Source organism: Micromys minutus, assembly GCF_963924665.1.
Source record: "Micromys minutus genome assembly, chromosome: 1".
In the NCBI taxonomy this organism is placed as follows: Eukaryota; Metazoa; Chordata; class Mammalia; order Rodentia; family Muridae; genus Micromys; species Micromys minutus.
This window is the reverse complement of record NC_137969.1, coordinates 150,134,402-150,162,037: the sequence shown is the minus strand read 5'-3', so window position 1 is coordinate 150,162,037 and position 27,636 is coordinate 150,134,402. Positions and strand designations below refer to the sequence as shown.

General features: G+C 47.6%; 1 protein-coding gene across 2 annotated transcripts; it reads right to left on the bottom strand.

The window, feature by feature from the left end:
* Positions 1-1,234: 1,234 nt before the first annotated feature.
* On the bottom strand, positions 1,235-27,636 carry EHD3 (EH domain containing 3). 2 transcript variants are annotated; one of them, XM_080931903.1, is made up of 7 exons: positions 27,078-27,636; positions 16,557-16,733; positions 12,317-12,414; positions 5,399-5,811; positions 4,769-4,933; positions 3,051-3,158; positions 2,627-2,866 (listed from the first exon to the last, which is right to left on the bottom strand). In XM_080931903.1, exons 1-7 carry the CDS (start codon positions 27,302-27,304, stop codon positions 2,777-2,779), a joined length of 1,278 nt encoding a protein of 425 aa, XP_080788029.1. In that variant the 5' UTR covers positions 27,305-27,636; the 3' UTR covers positions 2,627-2,776. The 2 variants fall into 2 exon arrangements, with proteins under 2 accessions (XP_080788028.1, XP_080788029.1); XM_080931902.1 differs by having other exon boundaries at positions 1,235-3,158.

Below are 27,636 nucleotides of genomic sequence, written 5' to 3'. Positions count from 1 at the left end.
GGGAAGATCTCTTAAGTGAGACGGAAGTCAGACTAATGAATAGTTTGAATGCATGCAGGGGCCAGTTGGCATTTCACAGGGAGAATGAAAAAGCTTATTCTCCCCCAGAGAGATCCTGATGGGCAAATCCTCACATTCTAGTTCTTAGAATTGAGGGAGCCAAATGGGAGCGAGGAAGACTCAGAGAAACGCTAGTCTGCAGTGCCAATGCCCTGCTGTGGTGAGTAGTTCACCTAGGTACACATGTACATCAATATATTTTGGTCAAGATTTAACTCTTCGTTACAGAGGCAAGCTTCCCTGAGTCAGGGTTGTGGGATGTTTCTGCTTCACAGATGATCTTCATGGTCTAGGCTGACCATGTGGGAGAAAGGAGCAGTAGATTTTGTAAATGTAATGCCACTGTGTGTCTTTGCTTTTCATGTGAAATGTGTCCTTGGTTGAGTCATGGGATCACTGCAAGTCATCATGTCCTGTAAGTTGTCAGCAAGCCACACATTAAGAGGAGACACAAGCATGACTTCCTCCTTCCACATGGTAGGAGAAGAAATTCTTATACCTTCTGGATCCTTCTGAGTGGTCTTGAAGATAAGATGGGGAGGCAAGCAGGTAAAAAAGGGCAGGAATGTGGTATGAGCATTAGACACTGTGACACGAGGCACATACACATCCCCTTTCTTATGAACTAAAGCAGACTTCATCTACTATTTTATTTTACCTCTGGCTCAACACAAGGTATAGGGAAGTGGGTCCCCTGCTGGGTTCCTTTGGGACTGTCTTCTGAGTTCAGACCTCTCTATCTTGGTCTTCCTCTACTATTGACTCAAGAGAAATGTAAGTTTGATGAAGTGAACATCTCCACTCCAGAAGAGCAGAAAACAGTTGGCCATTGTAGCTTCAGGTTAAGCAGGCCACTAGATAAGATAACCAGTCCTACAGAAGGTACTGTCTTCATGACATTAAAGTGGATGAGCCACTGTCTTCCAAGTTGGTACTAGGCATCATGTCAGAATTTGGTGCTATGCAACAATACTCAGTCACCGAAAGAGTACCAAAGGGTAAATATATTGTATTAACATATATCCTAATAACAAACACACTGCAGTTATAAGCACATTGTAGATACATAGAACAGTCTCTTCAGTCTGAACATAGATACAAAATAAGTTATACTTGCTTTATTTTCCATCACAGTAGGAATGCAGCAGACAGATACTGCATCAGTGGCCATGGAGCAAGCCAGGGGAGAGAATGGAGGAAGATGGAGGGCACTGAGTACAACGGAGTCCCCAGGACTCTACAGAGAACAAGGTCCCAGTCCTCTCAAGATGTCCTTCTGTGAATTAGCATGGCATCCTGCTTTGTAAAAGCCTGTGGCTAAATATGAGCTGGGATGCTTTAGGTTAATGAATGGGAGGCTGAGCAGGAACAGGCACAGATGACATGTAGCAGGCAGGCCAGCCCACTCTCCTGATGTTGTGAGCAGGAGGCACAGGCCAGAAGGCACAGTTTGCTTCTACAAGGTGACAGATGGCCAGATTGATGGTCCACCAAAGGCTAGTGAGCCTCCCTTCCTTGTCTGGATGCTCTGGAAGGCTGTGTGAGAAGTTATGAGTTCAGACTGTCCTGTGCTTTTTCACCAGGTAGCAATACTGGGATTGTTCATGCATCACAGAACTGGGACAAGTTCTGGATTTGAGCTTTCTCTCTTGGTGACTTTCAGGAGTTTGGGGAGGTACCCCACACTACGCTGAGTCTTTGGCTCCTCACCTGGAAAATGCAGTAATAGGAGGAAAGCGTACTTGCCTAGGGCATTTGTGAAGGTCACAGGGACTAAAACATATAAAGTGCCTAACCCTGCTCCTACCACACAGGAATGGCTTGGTATATATAAAGAAACTGAGTATCCAGAGATACTAGGCTGGGGGTGGGTGAGGGCAATATCCCCATGAACTACAAATGCCCGGTTCAAGAAGACCAGAGGGAGGCTTCTGTGTTCTTTCCTACCAAAGTGTTCTTTTACTCTTTTCACTTGGGAGTCTTTGACACCAAGTGGCAGGCAGAATTCAAGGTCCCCGTTTATTGAGGAAGACAGAGTCTTGGTTTAGAAAAACACAGAGAACACAGGCCAGTGACTTTTCACATGTGGGGTGCAGTGTCCTATGGAGGTCTCTCAGTTTCTTCATTCTCACTCAGCTTCTCCTTTCCCTCCCAGCCCCCAGCCCCTGAGTACATCTCTACTTAGGAAGCCACAGAGGGAAAATAACAGCATAGAAAATAAAGCGAATTGTCTATTCCACAAAAAGACTTTCCCATCTGCTCTGAGCCTAGATGTGCAGGCACTGGGGATAGGGTGGGTAGGCCATCTGTGTTAACTGCCTCATGTCTTTGGGGGAATGGGAAATGGAGCGAAAATCTGGACACAGGGCTATGTCCTAAGACAGAGGAGGCAAAGCTGCCCTTTTGCCAACCCTGGGAACTTGGAGAAGTGCTCAAACAAAGATGAACCCTTCTCATTTATAGTGTGACTGTCACTTTGTGTGTGTGTGGGGGTGTGTGTGTGTTTGTGGGGGGGGTCATTATGTCTATCCTCTCTTTTGACACTGTCTGTCTGAAGTTACCCGACTCTCTCAATCCAATACTTTCCTCTTCGATGGAGGAAGGAGGTGGGCAGGCAGCTCATTGGGCAGTTCATGCCCCTCTAGCTTGACTTTGATAAGGTGGTTGGCCAGGGCAAACTCCTCATCATCCAACATGCCATCCTTGTCAATGTCGGCTAGCTTCCAGATCTTACCCAGCACGCTGTTGGGCAACTTGGAGCGCACCATCTCCTTTTTGGCATTGGCACCCGTGATCTTGCCATCCACTGGGGATAAGGTGTAGAAGATTTCATCATACATAGGCTTGTCCCGGGCCACCACCCACTCGGCATCATCAATGCCCTCTCCTGCTCCTTCCCCATAGCCATGCCCAAAGGGGCCTTGCAGGGTTCCCTCAAATGCTCCACCCTTCACCATCTGGACAGGCCGCTGGGTCTCTTCCTGGCGTACCAGCACCATGAGCTGGGCAATGTCATGGGCCAGCATGTCATCTACCACTTCTAGCAGCTTGCTCTTCAGTGGCTGGAATTTGCTGAAGTCCTGGGCCTGCAACTGGTCCTGGGAAGAGAAAGAAAAAGCTCAGACACTTTTTCCAAAGTTAGTTTGGGCTGTTAAATGGTGATCTTGAAGGTGGTGGCCCTCTGAGATGGAATCTTGTGGGTCTCCAGGAAGGCTTATGCTTGAAAAACACACAGCAAAGTGCCTTTGATACCTCCCTACCTACTGATCTTGGTGCTCCTTGGAGGTAAAGTTATATACTAGTCACAGTTGGTGACAAGGCCAGAGTGACAAGAATGGGAAATCAAGTCAACTAAAAACACAACAGAAGCGAAAGATCATTCCCAGCCTCATAGCTCTCAATTGGGATTCTCACTGGAATTGCCTTGCTATCAAAAGACTGGACCCCTGTCAAGAATTCTGACCTAGTAGGCACAGGCAGGCATGTAGACTTTATGAAAGCTGTACCCTTCACCCTCACATGGCCACCCATCCACATCATAAAAGAGACATGCTCTACTGTGAAAATCTTTGCAGTCATGAAAGGCCCTCAACCAAGAACATTCAATTTCTCCTTGCTTCTAGAACAGTGGTTCTCAACCTTCCTAATTCTTCAACCTCAGTTCCTCCTGTTTTAGTGACTCTGACCATAAAATTACTTTTGTTGCTACTCAAAACTATAATTTTGCTACTGTTATGAGTCATAAGGTAAAGAAATATCTATGTTTTCCAATGGTCCTAGGCACTCCCTGTGAAACCCCAAGGGGCCGCAACCCACAGGTTGAGAACCATCATTCTAGAAGGCCATAGATGCCTACTGCTGCCCTGGTCTGGCCACAGCGATCTCATTATGTGGGGAAGAGGCCACTAAACAAGGATGGGCACTGCTGAAAATGTAAAGGCTATTTACAGCTACAATTCAGAGGCAAGTGCTGGCAGGAAGCCTCTCATATCCTCTCTATGGCTGGGCCACAGAGAACACTATGAGAGCAGAGCAAGACACAGACCAAGGGCCTTGCTGAGACGAGATATTTCACTGGGTTCCCAGCAGTAGTGTACAAGAGCCTTTGCAGTCCCTGTTTATAGATGCCAGGAAGGGTCTGTGTGTATCTAGCTTCTAATAGCATGGTGGCTTCTTGCTTGGATTCCGAGGACAGTTCCTGGCTTTTCTATGTGAATGCTTTGCTGGGAAAATGCTAAGACCTCAGTTGACTCTTGTACAAAAGGCCGATGAAAATGGTCCCTCTGAGAATGACCTTTGGGAAGACCCTCCACTCCCCAAAATACACTAACCCAAGTGGTAGCCCTAGGTTCAAGGGCTTGTAACATACACCAAAGATGCTGTGTGCCAGACTGTTTCCAGGGAGTTCAGAGGTTAACCTAAGCACTTAAAGGTCTATAGCATTATCCTGGAGAAGGTGGAGATGTTGAACATGTGGCCTTCACTAGGTAAGGTCTTCAGTGTCATCAAATACACCTATGTCCTAGGGGACAACTGGGTTGTTTCTGTACAGGCTTGGTTATGGCATTTGCTCTGAGTAATGTGTCTAATGCCACCTCCTTGGCGTATGACTCTGGTTTCTCCCAGGAGCTCTGTCAGCCCCTTCATTCTCTGGCAGCCAACTAACAAGATGTTTTCTCCCAACCGTAGGGTTGCTGACCCTCATTACCTGCATCCTCTTCAGGTTGGGGAAGTCCCCAGGGGAGATCTGGTGTTCTCGCTCAATCCGGCCATAGATCTCAGCCAGGTTGTTCACCAGCTCTTTCTTTTTGGTGTCCTTCCCAAACACTGAGGGCATCTCCTTCTTCAGGGAACTAATGATATAGGCATGGACCTGAAAAGACAGGCAGAGAACAACCTCAGCAGGAGCCTGAACTTGCCAAGTCCCGCCTCCCGACTCCACTTTGAATCCATTTCTTTCACCACACACAGTACCGGGCTAGCCTGGTGAGAATATGGAAAGGGAAGGTCACAGTGAGAACACTGCTGTTGTAGACACTGGCAATGGCACCTTCTGAACATGAAGGTATCTGGTACAGTGACAAGGGCTTTCATCCTCTCTTCCTCTTCATCCTCCACCAGCCCATTCAGTTTACTAACGCAGAAAACGGCACAGAGAAGCTACACAAAGATAGCTCTCCTGAGGATCACTGAGGAGGAAGCCAAGCTTTAACCTGGCTATCAAATCCAGAGCCAGCAACTATAACCGCCCACACTCTCCCATCTAAGGAGCCTCAGTTCTCACAACGATCTCTACGTTGGAACCTGTCTACATTGCATTTATTTGCGGCAGCCTTACCTTGGCCAGCCGGGCTCTCTTGATGAGATCATTGAGCTTTCGAAGAGCAGCATTACGGGGTAGGCTCTGAATGTCTCTGAACAAGTCTTGCTCTTCAGCTTCAAAGAGCTTCCGGTTGTCGGGAATGAGGAGAGGGTGGGACCAGAAGGAGCCGATGTAGACCCGGATCACCTCTGGTGTGTTCACAATCTTCCCCAGGGACCACATGAGGGCCCCGTATACCCGCATCAGCTGCTGGGTCTCAATCTGGTCAGCCTTGTTCAAAACTACTCGCATCTTGTCCTCATGGTTCTTGAGGGCCTTGATGACTTCTGAGAACTCATCAGAGATGTCCAGCTTGTGAGCATCAAAGAGTAGGATAATTCTGTCCACCCGCTCAGCAAACCATTCGAGGACAGCAGCAAAATCATACCCTGTGGCAGAGAAACAGTAAGTGGGAGGAGCTTGGGGGGCTGGACATATAGTGAAGAGTCCAATGTAAGATAACACAGTCTTGGAAATTGTCTCTAGGTTCAGATCCTGGCTCCATCCATTGGACTATTTGACCGTGAGCAAATTACTGTGTGTGTGTGTGTGTGTGTGTGTGTCTGTGTGTGTCTGTGTGTCTGTATGTGTCTGTGTGTGTCTGTGTGTGTCTGCAGTAGTAGGAATCAAACCCATGGCCTCATGCATGCCATCCAGTTGTTCTTCCACTGAGCTATATCCCCAGACCTACTTGGCATTTTCCATCTATAAAATAATCATTAGGAAGTACCTGGCTGGTAGGATGATGGAGATGCTCAGGAAATGCTGAACTCTATTATAAGCATCACTACTCCCATAAAGGGTGGCCACTATCCATTTATCTTGTTAAAGTTAGGGGTCAGGGACCTGCTGGGAAAAGAACTCTAGACATTATTTTCATGCTGATATTTTGAGATTGGGTCTTCCTGTCTTGCAGTATATCACATTGCCCTTGAACTTTCTCTATAGGCAAGTTTAGCCTTGAACATGAGATGCTTCTGCCTTAGCCTCCAAAGTACTGTGGTTCCAGGTGTGTATTATCATGACCTGTTTGGATACTTGTTTTGAATTTGAATAAGGACTCAGAAATTCTTCACAAGACACAAGCAACAAAGCAGAAGATGCAGGTTACTGATGCATGTTCAGACCATGCCCATCACTGGTGGGGAACAAGTTCTTGGTACAGACTCCAGTGACTTATTCTCCTATAGCTCACAAGATCACTTCCTTCCTCAACTGCTGCAGCCCCACCCAAATTCCCAACTTCTATTTTGTATGGGAGTCCTTCCTGAGGATGTGACTAGACCTCTGGCACCTGGCTATCCAGCACTGAGCTACTTGTAATCCAGCTGGTTCCAGGAACTCTAGAACTCCTGTTCCAATCAGTACCAAGCAATTGCAGGTCTGGAAGAGGGAGAAATTATCTGGGTTTGGTTAGGCAGTGATCTCCAAAAGACTCATATTGGGGGCTTCATTGTCAGCTGGTGGGCTTTGGGGAAGTGAATGGATCATGAGAGCTCTGAGATAACTACTGGATTGACTCCTTGGTGGTTCATAATACCAAGGGAATTAATGGGAGGTGAGTGGAAACCAGAAGACAGGGGCTATGTGGAGGAATGGGTCACTAAGGTGGGTGAGTGGTGGACAATCTTTGAGAAACAGACTTTTATTCCAAGCTCTTCCTTTTCTACTTTCTGGCCCCTAAAAGGCTAGCAACCCTGCTCTTCTGTGATCCAATACTTTGTCTGCTGTGCTCCAATACCTTGTCTGCTGTGCTCCAATACCTTGTCTGCTGTGCTCCAGTACCTTGTCTGCTGTGCTCCAATACCTTGTCTGCTGTGCTCCAATACCTTGTCTGCTGTGCTCCAATACCTTGCTTTATGTTCCATTCTTACCAAAGCCAGAAACAGTGAAGACAGGACACCATGGACCACGAGACAGATCTGACTTAAGTTATGAGCCTTAGGTGCATGTTACAGTGATGAAAAGCCAACCACAGAGGGGGAGGCTATCCCTGGAACTCACCAGATACTATGCTGGCTGCCCAGAAAGCCCAGGAGTCCATCTGTCTCAGCTTCCTCAGAGCCAGATTTATAAGTATATGAGATGCAGTTGCTTCTAAGTCCAGCTTTTTGTTATACTGGGTGTGGGGCTCAAACTCGGGTCCTCATGTTTGCATGACAAACACTTTACAAACTGAGCTTTACCTCCCTAACAGTGGGTACCCATCACCCTCATATAAGGAACTTTCCATACAGCCTCAACCTAAATAAGCCTGCTGTATGCGTCTCCATCTCTCCTGTACTTAGGGCACACATGGCAGATACTCCATCAGCATATGCTGCACACAGTTGACACATCTTTTTAAGAAACACTGAACAGGTCACCTCTGGGCCTTAAGTTTTCCAGTCTCTAAATTTGGATCTACCCATGTTTTAACCACAGGGTTGTGATGATCAAAGATGAGTGGCTGACACCACTTTCTTATAACGTTGGCCAAATGGCCAGCCCCTTCATAAAGAACTCCTCAGTGTGTTTTCACAGGATAGAGCTTGCTGGGCATGTCAGTTTCTATGTAGGATCACTGGTTTGAGTAGGTTCCCTGTAGTTTCTGCTTAGTTCATTAACTTGATATGCTGGGCAACAGAATCCCCTTGCTTATCCTTGGTCTCTGCTTCTGGGATGGATGACCTTTGAACTTCCTCTCTTGGTTTCCAGTTCTCTGCTTCCAGGCCCAGAGGTGTGAGGACAGGGAGTGCAGTAACATGGAGGTGAGGCACAGGAGATAGGAATGCTGGAGGCTGCGAGGCAGGCCTGCAGGAAGCCTGCTAAGCTCTGCGGGCAAACAAACTGGTGGCTTCCAGGAACCTTTCCTATGATGCAGTAAGAAAGCACGAGGCCTCTTATTAACCCTCCCACTTTTGCAAACTCTGCAAACTCTGGCAAGCTGCTATCAGATGACAAGCAGTGAGGAGCCTCCTCTGAGGTGTGTGGTTGGGAAGCCGGTAAGACTGAAGCCCTGGCTCTGCAAGCTCCGAGGCCCATCCTCCGAGCTACCGGCAACTCCAGGGCCTATGTGACCTAGAGGATGCATGTTAAGTTGCTTCCATAGTTTGGACTTACCACATATGTATACCCAGAAATAAAGGCATGGAAAAGGCTATCGCTGGGTACAGTCAGGACAGGAACAGGGGACTACTTTTCCCATTTGTTTTCTGAATGGCCTTCTGCACATCTGAACGCCTTTTACTAGGCTGTAAAAACGTGAGTAGTCACAGCTGTCTGAATGCAGAGCCCATTATATAGCTATGGAAAGCATGCCTGGCCTTAGGAGGACAGAGCTCAGTCTGAATGGAGACTGCAAAATATATACAGCATGCCCAAGGTGTATCAGATGGCTATATCCCTTTATCTCAGGAATGGCTGATACTCCTGGGAACTATGCACATGGTCTCTGAATCGTAGATCAGTGGGTGGGGAGACAGAGGTGGTCCTTCCTGGGTTCTTCCTGAAATGTCGTCTGGCACCCAGGGATCCAGTGGATAGGCTCCAGGCCAGTGTCTGGGAAGCCTTCGGGGATCTGTACCACCACCCCCAGGCTCCAGGAGCCGGGAAGAAAGCATTTCTAATTAATGCCAGGCAAGAGGAAATCAATGAGACAAACTCAATAAAGCAGGGCCACTCCTTAATCACCCAGCGCTCCCCTCATTGTCTGACATACAGTGTGTCATTCTTTGCATTTTCAGTTTCAAAACCCGACCTCAGTGGATCCTTACAGTTCCCATCACCCAGAGTGAACAGGATGCTTGTGGTGGCCATGTAGCATACCCCATAAAAACCTGTTACCATCTAGAGATGTTTTGAAAAAGAGGCATGCAGTACCAAAAGTGGGGGAAGGGATCTGCTGACAATGGGAAGCGATACATCAGACTTAACACAGGCCTCCAGAAGGCCCCAGTAAGGAAACAAGACCTTTGGAGGGTGTCGGGGCTCAGCTGCTCCTCCCCAGCACACGAATGCCCACACATAGACGGGTTTACCAGCGGGTCATCTGAGGAACCCCAGGAGCCTTTATGTGCTCAGCGGTAGGCTATATGGAATGACACACACCCTCAAAGTCTCAAGGGGGAACTTGGAGTTGAGAAGCTTGTCCCCTATTCCTCCCTGGCCTTCCCAACAGGTGATGATAACGTGCAGAAAGCCAAGGACCAGGGCTCCCATTCTTTGTCACCTGCCCTGAACCTGCTGAGCACTTGGACCAAGAGCTTTCATCTGTGTACAGTCTGGGATGAGAGCATGTAGCTCTGCGGTGACTTTCCCGGAGTGGAACTTTGCAGGGTTTCGGTCTGAGACATAGGAAATGTGGCTTCCAGGTAAAAAGGTATGAGGCCTTCCGGATCCCTCTGAGCTCCCCCATTACTGCATCCTTACTCCTTCCCAGTAATGAGCCAGGGCCAGCCACATCCTGCCCCTTCCAGTAACAGCTTTCTGCCTGCCTTTCCTGCTTACTCCAGAGCCTTTTCTTCCAGACCTGAGTGTTAGCCCAAAAATGTCATACACTTGGTTTCTCTATAGACATACACCTGACCCTCACCACTCCCCAAGCCTGGAAGCAAGGACCACACTTTGTTTGGCATTAGTCTGGAACAGAAGGCCCACACCTATGATGTCTGAGGTCCTTCCTGGGAGCCCTGAAGAGCAGCTTCCTTTTCAGTACTGCCAGGGGTTAGTCAGATCAGAGCACGGTCTTTGTGCTGACTTGACTCTGATCCTTGTGTTGAGCCACAAACACTGAGCTGGCAGTGGTGTGGTAAGGGGACTTAATTCCAGGCTCTGCTAACCCTTCAGCGAGAGCCCTCATGCAATGCTCGGTCAGCAAGAATATGAGGAGGCCTGGCCCACCCGGGCTTGAGGAAGGTGGGAAGTAGCAAATCTACTGTGGCCAACCCCAGGGCTGAAGGAAGTCTAGGCAGTCAACTTCGCATCTGTGTATTGTACACCTGTGTTGTGTGTGAGTGTCAGGAGGTGTACAAGCATGTGGAGGATTATGAGTAATGGGCATATGTGTGAAGAATGTGTGAGTGACAGGGTTTGGAGTGGTATGAACTGAGATTCTATCTTTATGGTAATGATGAAGGATGGGAGAGGCTGTGCACCCAGGCAATATTCCCGATTCAAGTCCCACCATCACCACCACCTGGATCACTGGGATAGCTGATGTCCTCCCTGACTCTGATCTTCTCAGGGTGCTAAAGTCAGAACTGCTGCAGGTTGGTGGCTGCCCTACCCAGTTCCTGTTTGCCTCAAAGGCTGCTTTTGCCAGCAGCTTCATCAGTCGGGGACCCAGGCCCACAGAGAACACCCTGGCATAGTCATTGTTTTGCTCAGAGATGAGAAGAACCTTATGTTTTATCAGTTTTCAGAGAGAGGGTATGGAAATATAGCCAGGAACACCAGTGCCCAGTAAGTGCAAAGCAGCCACTGAGGTTTGACAGGGGAAGACAGGTGTCTCTGGGGACAAAGCTGTTTTATGTATCTGCACAGGCACACACATAGCCAACCCTGGACTCCTGTAACATGTAGCTTTGGATAGCATCTAAGGAGGGAAGAAAGGAACCCATTGTGATCCAGTCCCAGAACTAAATAGGAAGGCCCTAAGATGTATTTCCTGTGACCTCTGGGGCTTTGTCTGTCTATAACTGAACTACCCTTACAGGCTGTCCTCTCCAGACCTTCTTTCAAGCCAGGCTGTACTGATCTAGCAGGTGCATGGGATGCACTCCCCCCTCCCGAAGCCTAGGGTCTGACCTCTCAGTGTTCCCAAGCAAGCTGCAGACTACTCTGAGCCTGCACTCCCCTTTAGGCTTAGACTCAGACTCAGGGTGAGTGCAGACTGACTGCTCCTCATTCTATCAGGGCCCAGGCTTCCTGGATCCTGTCCCAAGTTACCAATTACAGGAACTGAGAATCCGTGAGGAGGACCCTGGGAGCCTGGGAGGTGCCCTCCTGATTCAAACGCTTCCTGCCTCTCTGATTCCCAGCTTTTACCTCCCAGGACAGAGGGAAATTTTGCTCACTCACTTCATGGTACTCTACCCCTAACACTGTTTTTAGAATGGGGGCTGTAGGAAGGCCTGCCTAAGGATCACCTGGAGAAGGGTATTTCCCAGCAATCTCTCTGATTGTTTGTGATCACACACAGCCACTGTGTGACCCCAAAGATATGAGTAGCAGAAACAGGGCAGCTCAAAAGGGGATGAGAGAGAAGCCCAGAGCCTTCCCTGGGCCAAAGGCCTGCACTGCTAATCCACAAGGATAGATCCATGGGTCATATAGACAGTTATTCTATGTCTGAAGACACTGAGGTGTGGGGGTGAGTGGGTGGTGACCTGCACAGGCCACGCCCTTGAAGAAAGGCTTCTTGGGCCCTGCTGTGATGATAATATAAATGTCCTTTGTGTGTTAGGAGTCATGGGGCAAACAGGGCTAGGCACATGCTACAGGGAGCCATGTGTAACCTGAGGTCAACTCAGGAGAGAGCCCTGGCCACTTCCCAGAGAAAATACCAGTCTAAGGCTGACCCTTCCCAGAAGCTGGCTTCTAAGTGCTAATTTGGCCCCCGTCCAGGCTGCCAGCATCAGGTTTGAGGAAAGTGCATCTTGTCTAATGTTGCTAAAGATAAAACACAGCATAGAAAGGATGGGGCAGCTGGACGCTGGAGCATGGACCTGTAAACTCGGTACCTAAGAAGAAGATCAGGAGTTCAAGGCCAGTCTCGGCTACGGAAGTGTCTGTTGAAAAAATCCAAAATCCAAAGCTGAAAGGACAGCGGGCTACTGAGAGGCCAGGGGCAGCTATGTAGGAGAAACCAGGAGTGGGAAACTAGAGCTACCACTTGCCAGGAATGTCACTTACCTCGGCTGATCCTCTGCTTCTCACCAGAGAGGATGCCCGGTGTGTCGATGACACTGATACTTTCTAGCACAGCGTTGGGCAGCTGGGCACACACAAACCTGCACAGATGGTGAGAAGAAAGCTGTGGTAAGCCACTGAGGCACCTCACTGGCTCAGCCTCAAGGGTTCCATCACCTGACTTTCTCATGGGCTGCAGGGCCCCAAGGCCTCATGATGTGGGCCTGTTAGGTATAGCAGCTGACCCTGGGAGTGAGTTACGGTTTTCTTGCCACCTGCCACATTCTGTTTTGGAGTGCTTTATATCCAGAGTGCTTGGTAAAATGTTGGCTGGCCAATAGGGTTACTCCAGAGTGATATTCCATCCCACATGTCCATCAAAGCCTTGGCTTAATGCTTGTGGCCCCGAGTTATTAACGATCCCTGGCCACATACTTAGCTCGGCTGGCTCCTGATTGTCAATGAGAACTCTATCTCCGCTACACAGTGTTCTCAGATCTTGAGATCTGCGTAGTTAGGGTATGGGAAGCCCCCTCTGACTTGATACTCAGTCAACACCCCTATGCATCTTGCATGTGTTCTTATCTGTAAGCCCACATGGGGCCAGTCTGAAAGTGACTGCAGTAAACTTGGAGATCTGTTCTTTGAGGAATTCCCAAAGTGATCCTGAGGCAGCCTGGGCTCATACTCTGAGCCCCTGGTGTCAAGATCCCCATGAAATACCAAATTTTATCCTTGCCCCTGGTAGAGGCAAAGATGCTATCAATGTACAGCAATAAAAAACCAGGGTGAAAGGGGCAGCACCTCGAAGTCAGAAAAGGTTTGTTAGAACCCAAGCAGAAAGATGGCCTTGAGAGAGGGCTGCCTGGGGAGGTAGCATTCAGGCTGGCCTTGAGAGATGGGCCCTGCCTCCTAGGAGTAGGTTATCTGGGCATCTAAAGGGCCAGCGCAGCCAGACAGTGCTCTAGGATGGCTGTCTAGCCTTCCTCAGGAGGAAGAGGGACGCACATTGATGTGTAAAATGGATTCTCCTTGGTACAGGGAAGGTGACTGACCAGGAATCTGTGGCTAGCCCAAGACAGATGAGTGGTCACCACTGGCAGGCCCCAGGTGGCCCTATCAGCTACTCTCTTAGTGGCGAGTGCACAGTGCCCCACCCCACGGCTCTAGAGCCCTACACTGAGCCGCTGTCATCCTGTCTGCTTGCAGTCTCCTTTCTCTTCGATTTCCTCTTCCTGGAATGCTCTCTGTTCACCCACCCACTCACTCATTCCACCCGTTACTTTGTGCGCATGTCAAATGCCAGCTTTTCCACAGAGCCCCTTGGGACCACTTTCTCCTACGAGAACTTCCAGCAGGTGCCAGTGGACTAGACTCAGCCCTCCTCTTGTTGGGCTCATCCAAGCTGCTGCCTCAAGGCCTAGAGTCTCCTGCAATAAAGCATGCACTCAGCCCTCTGGCACTGGCACTGTGCCTGGGGGGCAGGGCAGCCCTTAACACAGCCACCCTGCTTTCTTCTCTCCAACCCTGACTCACCAGAGCAGCCCTGTACCGGTCCTGTAGCCACAAACCCCGGTGGCTGGAGCAGCAGGACCTTACCTGGGTCTGCTTCTCCAGGCTAAACACTTTAATCAGCAAAAGCACAGACGGAAAGAGAGAAGGCAGGTGCTGTAGAGGCACTGCTCCTGTGTCCACCCTCCCCCTTCCAACAACAGCTTCCTGTGTACGCTCGCTGTAAACTGCTTTCAGAACCCTTTAATCTATATTCTACGGTTTACAAAAGCAAGCAGTACAGCAAGACAGACAGCGAAGCAGTGTCTTCCCCCATCCTGCTCCCCCTCAATTCCAAGTGTGAAATCAACAGGACAGCTACTCGCTCTCCCTGTGAGTTTCCTCTCTCAGGGCCCTTCATACATTTGCTGTAAGAGAACAGAGCCCTGAGGTTCTGCAATTTGCATTTCGTCATCTTAAGGATGAAGACAGCAATACTAAAGGAGTTTGTGCAGTGTTACACAGACTCTACACACACACACACACACACACACTTCCTTGGCTTCAAAAAGTTAGTGGAACCTGCTGGGTTTGGTTAATGACATGTCATAAAGGCACTTCTCTGTCAGGAATGTGCTAGCTACTACAGTAATTACAAAAATCTGTTATCAGAACTGACCATATGCCATTACATGTAGATACTATTATCACTGTAAGCAGTTATCCTGAAGGGAGGCTAACCACTAGCCTTGCCCTCCATCTCTTTTGATGAGTGACTCTGCACCCCCAGTTCTTCTCCCCCCTCACCTGGAAGCCAGCTCCTCTTTGGCTCAGAAGAATGAGGCTGCTTCGCTGACTCACAGTCACTCGCTGCAAACTGAGGCATCAGAAATGGAGTGGATCGTGTCTCCCGCCCCAGATGCCTCGGTCACACCTCCTGACTCATTCGTTTACATCATCTTCCCTCAACACGTAACTATTTTGTGTTAGTTTCCCATGTCTCTGCGCCTTCCTCACTCAGCTCCAGGTAGTGAGAAAACTCCGGGTCTCAAGGACGTTGACCTGACCCAACTCACCTCAGCACTGACCACTCCGATTTACTTCTGCAGATTCAACCTTTTTCTCTAAGAAGCCATGCCCACCTCCTGATGTTCCCTCCCCAGTGATTTTTCGCGTCCCCCTGATCCTGTTTGGAAACACCTCTTGCCAGTTGGCATTCCATATTGTTTACCAGGCCACCTGTCCCTTCTTGTTTCAGAGTATTATGGGTTGCACATCACTATAGGAAAGTTTACAGGACAAAAGACACTGAAAATGTCTCTGGATAATAAGCCTCAGTTTCTAAAGATGATCATGGCACCAACAGGTACCCATTTCTCTCATTGAATCATTAGGAAATCAGCTTAAATTAAAAATACTGTAAATATGTATTGATATGTGTATCTACGTTGGGGTATGTATACATGAACATATACAATGCCTATGAAGGGCAGAAGGCAGGGCTGGATTCCCTACAGTCAGCACCCAGAGCTTGGTGCTATAAAGAGAACTCAGGTTCTCTGCTATTAACTCCTGAGCCATCTCTTCAGTCCATGAATCAAACTTTAAAAACCGAAAGATCCACACAGTGACTGCCCTACAACAATCTAACATTTCTGTTACTTTACTATGCACTAGAAATGGAGTGCCTTCTGTTCAGTTTCTTGCTCACCTCTGCACCCACTCCTCAGAGATATTATTACTATCCCATTTTAGACCCAAGGAAACCGAGACCCAGAGAAGGGTGGTAACTTGTCCAAAGTCACAGTTCAAGGTGGGATCTGGTTCCAGGATCATCTGAAGCCAAACCCCATAGTCTACTTTCATTTGAAATATCTCCAATGAGAAAAACATAGGCTTGAAATTGAGTGCAGTATATGTGTAAATTGGATGAATAATATTAACAAGTATATCCAGGCACCTGTCCACATTCCAGTTGAGTACAGTTCTAATCTGAAGGCCAGATTAGCTTGTCCAGCACTCACTAGAGCAGCGGCTCTCAATTGTGGGGCACAACCCCTTTGGGGGTCCAGCCACCATTTCACAGGGGTAGCCTAACAACATCAGACAACATACAGATATTTGCATTACAATAGCAAAACTATAGTCATGAAGTAGTAACAGAAACAATTTTATGGTTGCTGTCACCACAGCATGAGGAACTGTATTAAAGGGTCACAGCAACGGGAAGGTTGAGAATCACCGCTCTGGGCTTTCTCCACCCAAAGCCTCATGATGACCTTGGTGTTTTCAGACCTGAACTTGTCCTAGGGGAAGGGAGGTGACCTTCCAAGGTCACACAGGAGCTTAGGAGAGCTATTGCTCAAACTCAAGGCCTCTCCCTAAGGCCAGTATTCTTTCCAAGTAGAACCTTCAGGAACAAGAAGGAACCTTCTAATGCTTCCTTCTGCTTCTATAAATAATCCCAGGCATGGTGTAAGCAAATGCTGGGAAACATGTCACTTCCTTTAATGCTTTCACTGGGGTAGGGCATTTGATCCAGGACTGTCAAATCTTTCCGTGGCTCTTAATCAGGTGGTACCAGCCCAGCATTTACTGCTGTCAGGTCCCATACCATGATGAGTTACACTCAGGTAGCAGTCAAAAGGCTGGTATAGAAAAGACAGTGTCCCAGACCACACTCCTCTCCTTTGCCCACAAAGTAAGCAAAGAGACCACCCAGCAGTGTACTCCCACCCCCACCCCGACTCACCTGTTCAGGAAGGCATTGCCAAAGGCATTGAGCTTTCTGAAGGGTTTCTTCGGATCCACCACCAGGGCGTTCCCAGGGATGATGCCCTCCACATCCCCCTGCATCACTGCAATAAACGAATCGGTGGTTGGCTCAGGCCCAATCCTCATGCCTGGAAAATCCTGCTCCAGCAGGTACCTGAAGGAAGGAATGGAGTTATGTAGGCATGGTGCTTTTAGAGGCCCATTTGTCTGCTACAAAGCTGGTCATACACAGGTCATGGGATAAGCACAGCCCCAGAGCAACCACTGAGAAAAGGAAGTAGGAGTTTAGCTGAACTTCACATACTCTGCTCTCTAGGTCCTCTCCCTGCCCTGACTCAGGAGGGGTGAAGAAAAGCAAGGGTTGGGCCATGAAGTAACCCATGGACTGATGTTGGTTTCTAACTCCAGTATTGCAGACATCACAAATCAAAGCAAGCCACTGAAATTTCTATATACGGGCACATAATTAGACAATCCCAGGTTCGAGATCGTTCGTTAGATATGTGGCTAGTTCTTTAATGTGAAAACTGTAAGTGTGATATAACAAAACAGCAGTATAAAGGATAAACTATGAAGAATGAATCCCAACTCACCCCAGAGCTCAGTCCCTCTGTCTAGTCTTTATTCTTTGCATTCTGTCGCCTTCTAGGAATTTTCTTGTATACATATGCTATAGACTTTGTGCTTTGGCACACTTACACACAGGTGACTGGAGGTTTCTCTTATTATATTTGTGTTTATTTATTGTGTGCTATAGTTTTATTCAGTGTGTGTATGTGTGCATGTTGACATGTGTCCTTATGCCTGTGTGAAAATTAGAGGACATCGTAATGAGTTGGCTCTCTCTTTCCACTCTGAGTCCTGGGGATTGAACTCAGCCATCCGGCTTGGTGGGCGGAGTCCTTATCTACTGAGCCATCCCACTGGCCCTAACTGAAGGTTTTAGGCAGTTTAAACCTTCCCTTCTTGTCATTACCCAGTTGATACAAGCTTCTCCCATATGACTGTACTCCAGTCACCTTATGCTGCACTTGCACCAGACAGTCTCTCCAGACAGTCTCTCCAGACAGTCTCTCCCTTGCAGCCTTAGGCACTGACAGTTTTGCCACATTTCAGTTCATGGTGAAGTTGTTGGGTTGAGATTTTAACTGTGCTTTTCTTTCCATGTGTTTGTTTTTTATCTCTGTATCTGACAAATTTTACCTTTTATCTACTGATGTTTTTTTATTGCACCTGACACACACACACACACACACACACACACACACACATCCTGTCCCCATCTTGAGACTTAGTAACCACAAAGGATGTTGTGCAGTTCATGGGTAGAAATTTACATACTGTGCAGTGGTTATGCAGATGATAGGGGTGCATGAGTTTATTTTATGCCCAACCCATTTGAGAGACAGCAATCCAGATTTACTTTACCCTTGTTAATAACCCTTGTCATACAGAATTCCATTATATGAATTATTACATTTTTAAGTGAAATTCCGATTGATATCTGGTAGCAGTTTCTCTTGTTTAGAGAAAAATGGTGGTATAGGAATTGACACATTATTTCAGTGAAAGAAGGAAAGGAGGAGATGCATGGTTGCTTATTTGTAGAGGGTGGTTTATAACCTGCTTTTTCTATATCCGGCACCTGATTCTGCCATGCATGACCCCGGACAGGCCTCTTCCCTGCGTTAAACCTTATGGTCCAGGCTACTAGGAGACTGTCCAGTGTGATCTTCAGTGTTTCCTCTGCTTCCCAAGATACTGTGCCAGGGTTGGACTTCTGAATGGTATCACCTGCAACCATTTATTTTCATCCTTGGTGCTGGCACTCCTGAGACTCTAATGGTGTCAGAGCATGACAGGCACGTCTCTGCTCTTAAGCAGTGAGAGCTCAAGGCCACCTGCCTCCCCAACTCTGTTGCCCCTTATAGAGGCAAACACAAAGGGAGCAAGCATGCTTAGCCAGGGCGAAGTCACTAAGGCCAATGGGCAGCAGAGCTCTTTAGGACCTTGGGACAAGTTTGCACACAGACATTGGGGGCTGGACTGGCCAGACATCAGACAGTTCTAGAGCATCTTTGCTGGGCAATAAAGGTCGCTGATGCAGAAAGAAACTTACAAAATGAGTGCTCAGGAACAAGGAGAACCACAGAGGCCTAGCTTCCTGGTCTTTAGTACTGGCTACACACTCAAGGCCCTTGGGGAGCATCAGCTAATGGATTAAGGGCTCTACTCTGATGATTCTAACCTGCTTGCTCAAGACCTTAGCAATGCTACTCTTTCTAAGGTTCCTACCTGATCCAAACACACAGCCAGGCCAGTATAGTGGGGTCCATATTAAACTTGCCATTTTCTTTAAAAAATAACCACTGACATATAATAGTAATTCTGAGTGTTACATTTTATTCTGAAAGTCTAGAAATGCTGTTTTTTGTTCACCCATAGTGGCACTTGAGGTAGGAAGAAAGAAAGCTGAAAAAGGTTACATGGCTTTCTCAAGTAATAGGGCTTTCTCAAGTAATGACCCATGCCCCAGTAGGGAGACGCTGATGCTGCTCTTCTCCCATCTTTGACTCCTCTGAGAAGTCTCCTCCCAGAAAGCTGACCAAGGCCCAGGCAAAGACAGGGCAGCTCTGGGCCTCAAGGTCCAGTCTCCCGGGCTCACTTTTGAGCTCCTTGCCATCCTTTGCCTCTAGGGCGGCAGGACCACGGAGGCCTGCTGGGTTTCCTCTGGGTCGCAGCAGCTATCTGTGCCTCCAGGAAGCATTTGGAGCTGAATTCTGTTCCATGTTTCCTGGGCTGGGTTACTATGGACTCTGTCCCCAAGGAGCCTGTGGAGCAGCTGCAGATCCAATCCCAGAGGACGCTGACGATCTGCTCAGACTAACTACAGCAGCAGTGTGGGGGAGCCTTTTAAGTTTTGGGTTGCCTTAGGGATCTCCTTAAACCTCTACCATCCCAGTCTAGCAACTAGGAGGAGTATGAAGAAAAAATTTCTTCCAGTCAGAAGATTATTTTGAGAGCTTGTATTGGAGCTGTGGTCAGAAAAACAAAGCCAGACATAGGACTGTGCTTTCTGCCCTCTTGGCAAACTTTTCCCTTGGGGACTTCCTGAGTGATACAGGACCACTGCTTCTCTGCCTATGAGGACTATGCCCTTTAGAAAGTGCTTATTGCAAACACCATGCCCTTAGCTCCTCCTTCCACCACATAAGGCGCATGGTTCAGACTTCTTTCCTGTAATATACCAGACATTGCTCTAAATGCTCCATGGCCATCTCATTTCCTATCCATATCCACTGGGCTGTTGGTGTGGTGATCTTCCTTGCCAAATCTACCTAAGACAGTGGTTTTCAACCTTCCTAATGCTGTGACCTTTAATACATATTGTGTATTATGTATATGACACCCTTCATGTTGAGGTGACCTCTCAACCATAAATTTATTTTTGTTGCTACCTCATACCTGTAATTTTGATACTGCTATGAATTGTAATGTAAACATCTGTGTTTTCTGGTGGTCTTAGGTGACCCCTGGGAAAGGGTTGTTTAACCCCCAAAGAGGTCATGACCCACGGGTTGAGAACTGCTGACCTAGGGAGTAAATCCACCTTGTAGATTCTTCTGGGAGTTAAATTAGTTACACGTTACCCATTATAGCACATCTTTTCTCATTTTAAAAGGGGAAAGAAGAAAATTAACTTGCCCAAATGTGTGCATGCCTTTCATCACCTTAGCGACCACCTAACCTCCTCCAGGAAATGCAGCTGCCTCTGAGGACAGGTCAGAAATGATCCCCTCACCCCCATGTGGAACTAGAAGCAAAATGTGATATAAATCCCAAAGGTATATAATTTGGCAAGAAGGTGGTTAGAGCCAGGTCCTGGGATCCACACATGTCTCCGGAAACTCGGTCCCTGGTTGCACACTTAGTCTCAGTGACCAGGTGTGTGCATATGCATACCTATGTTTATGTGTATGTATGATGTATATGCAATATGCTCTTGCTATCAGAAGACAAAAGACAAAAGGTCTTGACCCAGCGGCTTTCAAAAGGACGCGGAGAAACAGTAAGGCCAGATTCCCTGTGAGAACCTGTGGGCTGATTTGGGACAGTCAATGTTGGCTGCTCAGTCCTATGCAGACCCAGAGAGGAGGTGTGGTGGTGTGTGGGTGGGGACAGCTGAACTAGAGGGATGGAAAGAACCATTTTTAAGGCAGCCTCAAAAATGCCCAGAATGAACGAGGCCACAGCAGCAATGAGCTCATGTTCTTTAGAAGGCGTCTCAGATTCCAGCTCTGTAAGACATGCTGTACTCAGCAGATGAACAAAGAGTGACACAGCCCAGCCTAACAGGTCAGCCTCCTAGGGAGCTGTGGAGCCACTGCCCGAGGTGACTGGGCAAAGGGCTCTGGGCTAGGTCTGCTGCCTTCTTACACTCACAGAACCCAAAACTTGCTGACCTTGTATGAGTCTGGGGAAACCCAGAGACTAAGCAGGCCAACAGCATGCCCAGAGGCCACAGTCCAAGCTGGGAATTGGATGGGATAAATTCTCAGAGACATTTGGGTATGGCTTGTGGCACTGGGTGCCCCTCAAACAAAGCCACCACTGTGTCCAGAAAGTTAAATCTATTGAGGAATCTCATGCGCTACTTTTTACAGGGTGTGGGACAGATCGCCTCTGTTGCTGGGTGAAAACATTCCCACAGCTGTGTAAAAAAAAAAAGAGAGAAGTTAATTCAAGCCTGGGTGGGACCAGCTGAGACGGGACACAAGAAAAGGGACAGAGCAACCCTTATATTGAGTTCATGCTCATTCTGTGTTCTGAACTTCCTCCCACTTAACCAACCTTACCTGCACCAAACATGACGACATTAATTCAATTTTGCCATGGAGTCAGATAAAAAATAGCATGCTCAAGTTCAGGGTCAAATTTGAGGTCCCAAACACTGAGAGGATTTTGGTGTCTCCCCTCCCTTGCCATCCAATACAAGATAAATAAAGGCTAATCCATAAAATATGTGTGAGGAAATTCAACACAATTCTGATTTTCCCCCACGAGGGTGATTTTTCTTCATATGCTTCTTAACTAAAAAGTATTTCATAACATTTTCCTCATTTTTTTAATGCCCTGCTTAGTTGGCAATCTAAGCATGTGGTCTGTTTTCCTGATGACCTAAGAACGCAGGGTATGGCATAGAGCCCGGGAGTCTCAACCAGGCCTATCTTCCATGCACCCATCTCCCAATCGAAGAGGCCCAGGCTTTAAGCAGCTGCTGGGTTTAACCCCAGAAAGGGATGGAACTGCAAAAGCTGAGGACCTGCAAATACTGTTGCTGGAGGCTCCAGGTTAGGCGGCCTAAGTCATCTGAAGAATGTTGTTTTCTTCAGTGGCTTAGGGACCCACACAACTCTAACACTGACATGGTCCTGAACAAGTTGCTCAAAAGAACAGGGGGGGGCAGCAGGATGCTCAGTGGGGGCCAAAGGCACCTGCTGACAACCCTGACAGCCTGAGTTTGATCTCTAGCAAGGTGGAAGGAGAGAACCAACTCTGGCAAATTGACCTCCACATATAGAACCCACACACGCACGCGCGCGCGCGCGCACACACACACACACACACACACACACACACACACACAGAGAGGCAAGCATAGACATACAAAGTAAATACCTAAGTAACTGAACATCTTAAAAGAATGGCCTCCACCTCCCTGGCTGACAAACAGGGAAACGTCTGGTTTCTAACTATGATAGCTAAAAAGTTAAACTGTTTGAGGTAATACATGAGAGTTTTGAGAAAGCAAGACCTGTAGCAGACTTTCCCACATTGACACGATAATTAGAGAAATGAACCCTCAGGGCTGCCTTTATGCCCCACCTGGCCCACACGACACAGACTCCTCACTCCTGTAACAGCAGAACTCACAGCTCTCTCTCCCTCTGCATGGAGTTTAAGCATATTCGAAAACACAACTGTCCTCTGTTATGGGTCTTTGTGTTAGACATCTATATTGTTGGGTACCTCAGCCATGGGTCCTTCTACTTTAAGAGTCAGGATAATTCTTGCCCCATTAGCCTGACTTAGTTTTAGGGGGAGAGTAACATATACACAGAGACACAAAATAGATGTAAACATAGCCAGGTTAAGAAGTCAGCTCTGTGCCCCAGGAAAATTGGCCATGGTGCTTGTTTGAGGGCCCTCTGCTATGGGAAGAAGTACTTGTAGCAGAAGAGTTTAGAACTGGGATTGGCTGGTCTTAGTATTCCCTTGCTGGCTCCACCCCACGACAGGCCTGCCCACCTGGGACACTACTTACTCCAGCATCACGTTCCCCTCTGCCCTTTTGCAGTACAGAGAAGCAGCAAGCCTTCACCTTCACCAAGCTGTGGTGGCACAGGAAGAAGGCTGCCCTTGCCTCCCAAGGGCCATCCCTATCTAGAAAGAGGAAAGAGATTGGTACCTGGAACTAAATAGTACAAATTGGTTCTGAACTCTCCTGTTTCCATTAAGTGGTTACTAGGATTCATATAGTATGGATAAGGAAACAAGACCAGAGAGAAATAGAGGTGTAACCTCCTTTATCCTTCCTTGTCAGCCTCTTATCTAAAAAGTAGGTGAGCCAGGTTCTACTGACCTAGCCTGGGTTAAGCCAATGGGAGTGGTACTCAAACCTATCTCCACTGTTGTCTCTACTGAATCCCAGATGCCTGGCTTCAAGGTGATTGATTCCTCTAGTCTGAAGTGTTGTGCTCCCTTCAGTAACCAATGAACCTTGGATAAAAGCAACTGTATTTATCCAGCTTCACTTTGAACCCAACAGACTAGAACCCTAGACAATAAAAGAGCATCTTCTAAGTACAGACAGCAGAGCCCTAAAGTGGTGTAGGTACAGCTGCAGGCAGAGGAGTGGGTTTCCCCAGAATAATGAACTCTCTGCTGTTTGTCTCCATAAAAATCATCTCCACGAGGTAATCACATACTGAAACCCAGGTAAGGTCTGATTTCCCATTCCTGGAACCTTATCCTTTTCCATCCTGGGAATGTTAACGGATGGAGAAAACACAGGAAACACTACATCAGTCACCCTTGGTGGAGGCTGCAGAGTCCTAGAAGAAATGTGAACAGTTCAAAGAGCCAGCTAAGCTGGGCTCACTTTGGAACACCCAGCATCCCAGTGGTCCAAGACTTACTACAGAAGAGGTTCAAGATCAACCCAGACATTCCAGTGGGGGCTCTGAACCTCAGACCTCTCCTCTTCAGCCCAGGCAAAGACCAAGAACACCATAGTGAGAGCTGCTACCTGGATTAGCCTCTGACAACCTCTACTTCCTCTCTCCTGTCTGCCAGAAGACAGAGGAGGCCCAGAAAATAAATAGCAAGAAAGGGTGGCAAGGAGTCCAACAGTCTAGAGAGGGAGGGGCTTAAAGATTCAGGCCACCAAAAGAAACAGCAGAGGTGGAAGGAGGCTGCAAGGGACACAGAGCTACTGTGCTCCAAAAAGACAGACTGTGTTGGAGGGAGCAGCCCACGGACCAATTTATTGTTTATTTTATTACTCTGGGTTGCTGGGCCTTAGGCCAGGGAAGTTATTTCAGGCAGAGATCATAGCATGTCAATTAGTTATTAGAAGAATGTCCTTTCTGTGTGTTTTACCCGAGACAAGAAATAGATTTCATGGTGAAGACACAGAGCTGGAAGTGGACGGGCACTCAGGAGACAAACAGCCAATAATGAGGGACTCGACGGGTGAGTCCTGGAGGGGAAAGGTTCTTCCCACTCTCAGGCCTCACACAGAGATGGGAAGGCTCCTAAGACAAGTGTGCACACACTCAGAGGAATGTGACAGTTGTGCATACTACCATCTTGGGAGCAATTCCAGAATGTGACTCAATAGAGAACCCTTTTTAAAAGGTTAAAAATTTATAAAAATGTTGCATAACCTTTGTATATTTTTTCCTGGTTTCTTGTAAACTCTGAAAAAACAAGAACAATTTGTGGAGAAGACACTATTAGGATAATTTTGCAGCAGCCAACAAACCAGGAACAATCAGGAACATTCGAAAGCAGCAGCTAATTAAGAAACAGACAGCATCTATCTCAAGTGAAATATTACGTAGCTGATAAAATGATCGGTATGTGAGGCACAGTCACACTCTAACTAAAAAACTCTAGAATATAAAATTACATTCATGGCATGACCTCAACAGAATCTATGGCTGCTATAAGTACAGAAAAGTTAAATGTATTATTTTAAATGTTTTTTTTTTCTGAGTTATAGGTTATGGACAGTTTTGTTTCTTTCCCAAGTTCATTCTATTCTTCACTTTCTAATAATAAATGAAACCCTTGGATTTAAGGAGAAGAGAGAAAAATGTACAGCTTGGTTTGGGAGACCTCTTTGTTAGAGTCCCCCTTGTCTGGAGAGTGGACTCTTTGAACTCTTGCCCTCTTTCTAGAGGGGAAACAGCTTTGGGTCCATGAGCTAAATTCAGTTATTGTTATGAGCAGGAAGGGGGCCTCTTTGGACTAGGAGGATAAGAAAGAAGAGGGATCTGCCTCCCTCAGATAAGGGATAACATGGGGTTACCACACTCTATTATTTTCTTAGGTCTAGTAACAGCCTGTGGTGACTCAGGCAAAATCCAGAGGGCATCCCACACAGAGACACTTAAACCTTTCTGCTACTTGGGGACCATGCTCTTAAAACACACTTGCCTTTCTTCCCTCCCATTTTGCAAGATGGCTGCTGGGAACTCCCCAGAGCTTAGTCCCTGGAGATGCTCAGGCACAGAAGCTACCAAAGTGCCTTTGCTGCAGGAAGGAGATGTTCCAATAGCTTAATATCCTCAGGGCCTTGACCAGGGATGATCAGAGGGCCAGGGCAGGCTGTGTGAAGCCAAAAACAGTTTACAGATTGCCCATACTTCCCATGAGGCACAAACCCAATAGGGTGGAGAATGACAATACAAAGAACCTTGTGTGCACAACCCAGGTATCTCTGTAGCATTTGGCACCAATTGGTGTTTAATAAAATTAAGGGCTGACCTTGAATCCAAGATTTCCTGCTGTATTCCCAGTTAAATCCACTCAACACTACAGGTAAACTTAGGATATACACGTGGTTTTCTAAAGCGAGCTCTACAGCTTTCATTATTTTTCTTTAAAGTAATTTAGATTTAAAAAAAGAAAGCGAAAAAAAACAACAGATTTATCTCTCATGTTTAAAATATATTAAAGTCAATAACCCTGACCCCCAAATCCCACTTGAAAAAAATCATTTGCCTTTGTAAAGCTGCAGGTCAAGTTGATAGCCACTCCACTCCACAAAGACAAACATCTTGGTGCTCTGTTCGGACAGCACGGGTTAGCACAGCACACATACATGCGCAATCACACGGCTCCCAGAAGCTTAGCTCTGGAGACATGAAACTGGAAAATGAGTCACCGGGCTGTCAGCTCCACAGCTCTCCTTACCAAGCAAAGCACATGGCTCTGTATGTCACTGATGCCAACCCAGAAATATGAGGACTGCTGCTTTCAAACCCCCTGCAAAAGGATGCCCTTGACTCTGGGAGGATGTCACACCTGTAAGAGAGTGACTCTCAACTCACAGGGCCATAAGCTGTCTCCGACCTTTGAAATATGTGTACCCCTCAACCTTTGAGAAAGGCAGCCTGGCCTTACAGATTGTCTACACTGAAGATGGAGAGAGGCCTGTGCTTCAGAGATAGGGATGTTTTTGACTCTCTCTGAATGCTTGCAAATCCAATTTCTATCATTCAATGGAGTGGAAGGGTCACTGTTGAAGTTACAGGCACTTAGCTAACATTTTTCACGTGCACCTCGGGCTGCATCCATCTCGTGCTGCTCTAAATTATCACTTACCCTTCGCTCACCTCTGCTATCTTACCTGCAAAGTCAAGGGCTGGATGAGGCATCTCAGCATCTCCTCTACTTCTGTGAGCTTTAATATTATTATTGAACCATTAAGATCAAAGAAGGAAGTCTATTAAGTCCTGCTTCTCTTCTCTAAGAGACAGGCCTAAAAGCGCTGTCAGAGAAGGAAAAATGATAAAGACCAAGTGGACCTTTTTATCATTTTATCAAGGGTCTCCGGTCCACCCCCATTCCCAGGCCGGCAACCATGAGAACTCCACTGCCAAGCTAAGGCTCCCCTGGGTAATCCCGAGCCCTTCACAAGACAAGAAGAGCAGTCCTGGTCAAAGGGAACATTATGATACCCCCATCTTCATGAGGTGTCTGGTTCCTTCTGTATCTCAGTTTCACAGTGTACAAACCAGACCAAAAAAAAAAACTTAATTTGAAAGCTTCAAAATGACCCGGGTTAAGGACAGAGGAGGGATGTCATGTAAGGCTCCATGCTGAGCTTGGCAGCAGGGTCAACTTTTGAGGCCTCCCACAGGGATTTCTTCAGAGCCCTTAATGGAAGACTTTCACCGGGAAGGCTCACCACCCAGATGCGGCTCACCTGATGAAGGTGGTCTTGCCGGTAGAGTACTGGCCCACCAACAGGACCATGGGCTTGTTGTCGAAATCAGCATCCTCCAGGGCAGGCGAGTGGAACTCGTGGAAGCGGTAATACTCTTCCAGAGGCAGCAGCTTGGTCTTGTAGAGTTTCTTGAGCCCTTCGCTCACCGTCTGGAAGACCTCAGGGTCCTTCTTGCGGCGATCATCGTTACCCAGCCAGCTGAACATTGTGGCAGCTGGGGGAAGGCTCCCGGGAGTGGCACCCGCCTGGCTAGAACCACACTGCTATTGCTGCCTTACTAGAGCTCGGGGCTCAGACGCACCATGGCCCAGGCTGCCCCAGCTGCTGGATCCAGTCCAGCCCCAGCTTCATCCACAGCCGGGCTGGGGAAGAGGATGCTGCGGATTGTGTCAGGAGAACGGCAACCTTGGAAATTAAAGATGAACCTGCCGGGACGCCGAAGTGTGAGTTCTGGGTCTCCCCAGATAGGTGGCTAAAGGATGCTTGAGCTCCGCTGCTGCGGTGCCCAGGCTGCTTGGAGTAGGCAGCGGCGTACACA

Coding starts and splice junctions, on each gene's coding strand:
- EHD3 (XM_080931902.1), bottom strand. CDS start 27,304: ATGTTCAGCTGGCTGGGTAACGATGATCGCCGCAAGAAGGACCCTGAG. Junction 16,734..27,077: donor GGCAAGACCACCTTCATCAG/GTGAGCCGCATC, acceptor TCCTTCCTTCAG/GTACCTGCTGGAGCAGGATT. Junction 5,812..12,316: donor GAAGCAGAGGATCAGCCGAG/GTAAGTGACATT, acceptor TCTCTGCCACAG/GGTATGATTTTGCTGCTGTC.